The sequence below is a fragment of the Pterocles gutturalis genome, unplaced genomic scaffold, assembly GCF_000699245.1.
Source record: "Pterocles gutturalis isolate BGI_N339 unplaced genomic scaffold, ASM69924v1 scaffold3661, whole genome shotgun sequence".
Lineage (NCBI taxonomy): Eukaryota > Metazoa > Chordata > Aves > Pterocliformes > Pteroclidae > Pterocles > Pterocles gutturalis.
In genome coordinates this window covers 4,262-11,109 of record NW_010102736.1, presented here as the reverse complement: position 1 = coordinate 11,109, position 6,848 = coordinate 4,262, and the positions used below count along the sequence as shown (strand labels likewise).

General features: G+C 50.8%; 1 protein-coding gene across 1 annotated transcript; it reads right to left on the bottom strand.

Annotated features, from left to right (window-relative positions):
• Positions 1 to 698: 698 nt before the first annotated feature.
• Positions 699 to 4,598, bottom strand: SLC51B (solute carrier family 51, beta subunit). The gene is made up of 5 exons (XM_010086391.1): positions 4,547 to 4,598; positions 2,755 to 3,129; positions 2,434 to 2,577; positions 1,512 to 1,602; positions 699 to 912 (listed from the first exon to the last, which is right to left on the bottom strand). Exons 1-5 carry the CDS (start codon positions 4,596 to 4,598, stop codon positions 699 to 701), a joined length of 876 nt encoding a protein of 291 aa, XP_010084693.1.
• Positions 4,599 to 6,848: the final 2,250 nt, after the last annotated feature.

The window sequence follows — 6,848 nt, the reverse complement described above, 5'->3', positions numbered from 1 at the left end:
TGTATATTTGTACATAAATCCACAGATATATATATGACCTTACCGATAGAGAGTTAATACGGGATTTTGATCAACCACTTTGGAAAATATTTTAATAAAGATGATTTCTGAAAAGAACAAAAGCGCCTACGCTTCTGTGTGGCTGTTTTTCTGATGGGACTGGACAGCGTGTTCCCTGGCTGACTGCAGGAAAAGTCTCCCACCTCCTCCCACCTCCCGCCCCGGCTCAGGAGGCAGGTGGGATCTGAGGGAGGGGGTGAAGCTGGCACGGGAGGGAAGGCTGGAGGCAGGTGAGCACAGTGAGTAAAGCCTGGGAGCTGGAATGGGGGAGGCACAGGTTTGCCTCGAGTCCAGAACCACGTCTGCGGGTGTAGCTCTGCTGCTTTTTTCCTCTCTTTTTTTTCTCCAGGCTAAACAGCGTTTTTAAACTTCCATCACTAGGAATTGAGACATTGGGTGAAGCTGGCACGGGAGGGAAGGCTGGAGGCAGGTGAGCACAGTGAGTAAAGCCTGGGAGCTGGAATGGGGGAGGCACAGGTTTGCCTCGAGTCCAGAACCACGTCTGCGGGTGTAGCTCTGCTGCTTTTTTCCTCTCTTTTTTTTCTCCAGGCTAAACAGCGTTTTTAAACTTCCATCACTAGGAATTGAGACATTCTGATCCATTCCTTAGGGGCTAAATGGTTTAAATTCAGCTGCCGTTATATAGCTTCCTCGGGCTTCTCTGCGTACAGAGACGTGACAGTCCCGTCCTTCCACTGCACCACCACGTCTCCCGATCTCTGATCCTGGGGCTCCTGCTTCCGTGGTTCGGGCGGGCTGTACTCCTGCAGAGGCACCAGGGCTTGCTTGGCTTCCAGCTCAGCCTGTTGCGCCGTTTGCATCGCTTCTTTATACACATCGATCTTCCTTTTCCTGCAGGGAAGGCACAGAAATGCGGAGGGAAGCTCGCCCAAAGCGAGACAATCACTCCCAGAAGCCTTCGTTAAAACGAGAGCATGGCAGACCTGTACCATAAGCCCTTCTGCTCTCATTGTAAGACGAAAGCTCTGCCCCAGATGTCTGTTTTCTTGCTGTAGAAGAGCGAGTCGCCCCTCAGCTGCAGCGTTGCTGTGCAGCAGTGTGGCCCAGGGGAATATGGTGGAATGCAGCTGGGGAAAGGCTGCGGAGTCCCACTCTCCAGTCCCTGTATGTCCCTGGACATATGGGAGAGCACTCACACTACACGTTTCATGTCACTTCCCTCCTAACAGCCCTGCTGGATGGGGCAGAGCTGGTGCAGACGCTTTTCTGGTGAAGGCTCAGGGCCCAAAAAAGGGAAGTGGCTCATTCCAAGTGACACAGGAGGAGAGCAGGAGTCAGGCAAGGTTTTACAACGAAGCATGGTGCAAAGGGGTTTTGTTTTTCCTCTTCTCCCCATTGCTCAGGGCTTGTTCCTGCCCTGACAAACCCACATCTGGGGGGACTCAGCACACTATCACACACCAAAAGCCCCCCAAATTTCCCTGACTCACCTGTTTCGCACAATATTAATGGCCAAGAGGACAAGACCCAAAATCATGGCCACGAAGGAAAGTGCAAGGATGGAGTAATTCCACGTTGACGCTGGGGGAAGCACAGAGAGGCAGCGTTAGCACGCACAGCGCAGTGTGGCCACACAGCCCAGCCAAGCGTTTCTGAGGATCCCCAAACTCAGGGTGCCACGGCTCGGCTGCAGGACGAGGGCAGAGGTGCTGGTGTCCAGCCCAGCACCCAGAGCAGAGCACCCAGGTCACATTTTTGGGGATAACTTCAGGCAGGAAACTTACACAACTGCTTTCTGCTGCTCACAGCCCCCCTTGGGCTCTGTGTCTCTCCCGCTGACCCATCTGCCACACGTGGCTTTTCAACCTTGGCCAAGCTGTGAGCAGCTGTCCCCAAACGTGGGAGCAAGGCTGAGAGCTGCAGCTCCCCACTATAAGCACTGCTAGAAGGGCCACCCCCGGCTCTGCAGCCTTTCTTGCCGCTGCCTCGCTCAGGCAGTCAGATTTTGCCTTCGAACACTGGGGTGTGCAGCACAGATGGCAGCGGATGCTCCATCCTTGATTTTTGTGGCTTTGACGTTGATTCTCGGGGCGCTGACCTGCTCATTATCGATCTGCTCCCTCCACCCTACCAAAAATCACTGGTCACCCCAGACCTTTGCTCTCTTGTCAGGCTGTTCCTGGAAAGAGGCTGAGTCCTGCTCTGGGAGGAGACAGGACCTCAGCAAAGCCTCACGCGTGCCTTCTCCCATGGCCCGCTGCTTCTGGAAGTGAGGCTGAGAGTTTATCCATCTGGGGTAAATCACCTCCTGGGGTAATTCCCTTGGGCATCTCCGTCAGGCAGGAGCACTAACAGCCCAGGACTGCGTATCTCTGTTTCAACTCTCACCACAGGAATGTCAACGGGACTTACGGTCTTCTCTGCGGAAGAACCAGAGCAGGTCCTCCAGCTCTTTTTGATCTATACCCAGCGCAAGGGTCGCGTTGCCTGCCGTCTGCTCAGACATGCGCGTGCTGGCCAGGGCTGCAGGGAAGTGCCGGTCTTGCTCTGCATCAGCTGTGGAGCAAAAGAGCAGAAAGATGCAACAGTCGCTCACTGCAGAACTTCAAGCTAGAAATGTTCTTCCCCTTGGCTCCCAGGGTTGGAAAGACCCCAGGATGCTGACTGTGCCTTTCCACACTCCCCAGCAGGGTGTGTGTTTGTGTCACTGGTCACCAGGCGTGCGGCACTTACCGGCTTTCTCCTCGCACACGCTCCTGTCTGCAGCATCTTGCCATTGGGCTTTGAGGCCTCTCACGTTATCGAGAGCGATTCCTTTCCTGTTTGCCACCAGGTAGCCGTGGCTGCTGCCCAGAGGAGAGAGCAGCGAATTGGAGCAGTCCCAGCTGGTGTACCCCACGCTGCCGCAGAGGCTTGTCTGCACTCTGTCGGTCCCCATGATGGAGAGGCAGCTCTGCGTGCCGTGATTCATCAAAGAATCGCCTTGCCAAGACCAGTCCTGGAAATCTGACTCTGGATTACAGTCCTCCAGCAATAAATCCCCATTCATCGGGCTGGCTTGTAAACACAGCTTGACTTTTGCATTTTTCATCAGAAAAGAGTCAGTATCTGCAAAGAAACCAGCACATGAGCGTGGCCATCCCCTAAGCACCGGTCATTTACGCACACACAATGTCTAGGGCAGATGTTCCCAGAAACAGAGACACTGGAGACACTTCCTAGGTCATCCAGCACTTGTAAGGTCATCCAACCATGCTGGAAACTCTTGCACACGTGCATCCAGCTCCCGCAAACCTGCCCTAAAGCCAGTTTTCTTGTAACCCCTGCTGAGCCTGGCGTGGGTGCGAGCCTGGGAAGAGGCACAGCCTCAGCACGTGTGACCCGCTTCACCCACACCACTGTCCTCTAAGCCAAGACTCTACCTTGCAGCAGGAAAAATGGGATGATCCAGAAGAACTTCATATTTTTACATGCAGTTGGGATGGATCACGCCTTCACCAGTGTTTCTTCAGTGTGTGGACACCTGGGAAAGAAAGAGAGACGAGAGGGGAGGGATAATGTCAAAGCTGCTTCTGCTATCTCCCACTGTTCAGTGCCACTGGTTTTATCAGTGGGAGCCCGGAAAATTACACAAGTTATTACTCAGAGGGACTGGAGACAGCAGGCCAGCATGTTCTTCCTCTGGTGTCTACAGGAGACGAAAAGAGACAAAACCCCAAGCAGAAGTGATGATCTTTCAAATGACTCTGTGCTCACACTGATTCCCCTCGCTGCTCCAGTGTCATATTCAGAGAGGGGCCCGGATGCACCCCTGCAGCCGCGGTGGCTGTTTTCTTCTGTGACAGAGTCTGAGCTGCCAGGACAGGGTGCAGACATCCTGGGAGCTGCTGAGGTGACAGCAGAGGGGGTCTGGGACAGGGTCTGCTGCATGGGGCTGGGCCCTTTGCTCAGGTGACCCTGTGCAGATGTGAGGTTGACTGCTAAGAGCCAGCCTCTCCCCAGCCAACCTCACTGCTTCCTTCCTTGCTCCCCTGCCGCAATCCTTCAGGAATACACACTTTGTGGACAGTGATAACCTGCTGCCAATGCAGGGGTGGCAGAATAAGGGCATGGAGATGAGGAACCGGAGGGCTCCACTCCAAGAGGAGGAAAACCCAGCTTGCCATTGAGAAAAAGTGACCTTCCATTCCTCAGGGAAGCAGAAAGCTCCTCCTTGACCTTTAGTCCCTCATTTGTCAGTGGCATCAATCCAGCTTTTACGGCTGCTTGTCCAACTCGGTTCTTCAGCCTCCTTTGGAGGGACCTGACCTGAGCAGAGGGCTTTCCCGTCTCTCCGCTGTCAGTTTGAGATGGTTGGGTTGGCTGTCCCCAGCCCGCTGCTCACTGGCCTCATCTGAACCGTCACTCACAGGTGAATGACACCACAACACACGCGTCCCTCAGACACGCTGGCCCCACGGGCCATTAATTATTACATGAAGACTCAGGCTTTTACAACTGTCTGATACTCGCAACTTCTACCCACCTTTGTAGCGTGGCCTAGCACTGTCTGCCTTCTGGAAATCGCTCACGAGCATGTTCCACCGTGCCAGGCGTGTCAACAACGCTGCTGCTGACTCCTCAGGGAAGCATCTGTCCTATCGGTTATAGACCTAATGATTGCTACTATTTCTCCCCCCCCTTCTCAATGTCTTCACAATTCAAAGTTCACATTTTATAGCCAACCAGGCATGCAGGCTTGCTCCCTGCTGCCAGAACACCACCTCCTAGCAATTCTTTGAGGACGGCACTCTCAAATACACGGTTCACTTTGACTCTATTTCAGAAAATATGGGTAAAGCTGCTCCCTGCAGTCAGGTACACCAATTACCCTACCGTCCACGTAACCCTGAGGTTATTCACATGGATTGCTCCTCAGAAAGGAGGAAATACAGTCTTGGTGCCAATGAAATCAAGTTAAAAGTCTGTAACACCCTAATAAGACGCGCCACTTGAATGTGTTAAATCTTGCTGTGCAAGGCTTCTGTCTAATCATTTCCTCGAACAGGAATATTTGACATGCACGTTGCTGATTTTCTCCTAAGGTGTTTCATAACTTGCAGGCCACCTCCTGGTGTCCGCACTAAAGCTGCCATGCACAGCAGGGGTGCTTAGAAAGCTGCTAAAGGTTCTTCACTCCTTCAGAAGGTCTTCAGCATCACCAAATCTCCCCCAGACATGGGAGGCTGGGATGTCTCAAGTACAATACAGTAGCAGAATGGATATTTATCATACATGAACAGGAAAATTCGGTAAAAGCTTTTAAGGGAAATCTCTGTTATTTTAAAGATCTTTTACATCTACATCAAACTGACCAAACTAGTTTGGAAGTTTCATTCATCAAAGCTACAAAAGCAAAACGTTCTCAGGCCGCTGTATCTACCCCAGCAGAGGCCCTGAGCAGGATCCAGAACACTGCCTGCACCACCAGTTTCCCCAGTAAGGAAACAGTGAGTCCCACAGGTGGGCTGGACATGCTCTGAGAGTTTGGATCTTCCAGCCTGAAAGAGAGATTTTTTTTTTTGGTCTCCTAGCCCTCTGAAGACACCCAAGACCCTTCTGAGGTTGCTTCCCACTAGCGCACAATGCGGGGAACTCAAGTGAGAGAAAGTTCAGGCATTTTAAGCTTGTATGGAAGGAGGCAGAAAGAAACTCTCAAGGAAACACCTTACCTCTGTTACTTTGAGTTTATATTTACACGTGAACAATTTTGTGATTTTTTTTTTCTTTTTGCAAATGGCATGTGCACATCAAAAGCTGCAAAATTTAAATGCTGTCCACACTTCAGGAACAGAGTCACTCACCAATGCTGTCCTAAATCGTCTTGTTCAAAATCAGGATCTGTGGACTTTGGTGGCATCCTGTGAAATCTCAGGAAAGCACAGAAAAATGGCAAGTGACTGCTTTTTGCTCTACATCTTGATCCCAGCACTTACATGGTAAAATCCTTCCCCATGATGGGAGCCTTCAGAGATCTGAGATGCACCACATGCACAAAGCAGAGCTGAGGGATCGGTGCGCTAAAGACTGCTGTAACCTGGCGAGGGGCCTGTCCCATGTGGGAACACACCTGTCCCCAGCTGCATGTGGACTCTTTCCAGCCAGGGCGCAGCACATGCTGCTGTGAAACCACCGTGTGCCCTCTAGGTTGGTTTTTACCACATCTAATACTCAAGGTTGCTTACCAAGCATGATGATGCCCTCACTCTGCAAATGAGAGGTTTTGAGATACTTACTATATTGATGTAAGTAAAGATGGGGAAAAAAAACTCTTCTGGAAAGACCATCAAGCTTCTGCTGGGATGATAACAACCCTCTGGACTCCCTGCTCAATATCCACTACACAATATGGGACAATGCACTAAAAATGTCCCAGTTTTTGCAAAATAGTCTCCTCTTGTCATTCCGACACTCTCTCCGATGGTTATCTTATCTTAACTGATTGTGCTAAATGTTAAAAAGCATCAGTTATTCCAAATATAAAAGTGGGATGCCCTATCTTTGGGATTCCTAGAGGATATACAATGCCACACCATGGCGATACAAACGGATGGGATGGTTTATAAAGGCACATTAAGGACCGAGTTCAATTAAAGAACACAAGAAAAATGTTTTAATATTTAAAATACTAAAGCAAGAGGGCAGTCTGTACTATTTTTTAACCTTTGTAAAGTCAAAAGTTCCAGAGCAAATGTGAGTTATAGTAAATACTTCCCTTTGACTGCTTCCCAGGCTGTTGATATACAAGAGTTATCCCAGCCTACCGCTGACTTGCCATTGAGTCCCTT

Bases quoted from the DNA above. Each gene is read 5' to 3' on its own strand.
- SLC51B (XM_010086391.1), bottom strand. From the start codon at position 4,598: ATGCTCGTGAGCGATTTCCAGAAGGCAGACAGTGCTAGGCCACGCTAC. The intron at 1,603-2,433 runs GTAAGTCCCGTT...TGCTTCCCCCAG, and splicing joins GTTCTTCCGCAGAGAAGACC to CGTCAACGTGGAATTACTCC. The intron at 913-1,511 runs GTGAGTCAGGGA...CCTTCCCTGCAG, and splicing joins ATTAATATTGTGCGAAACAG to GAAAAGGAAGATCGATGTGT.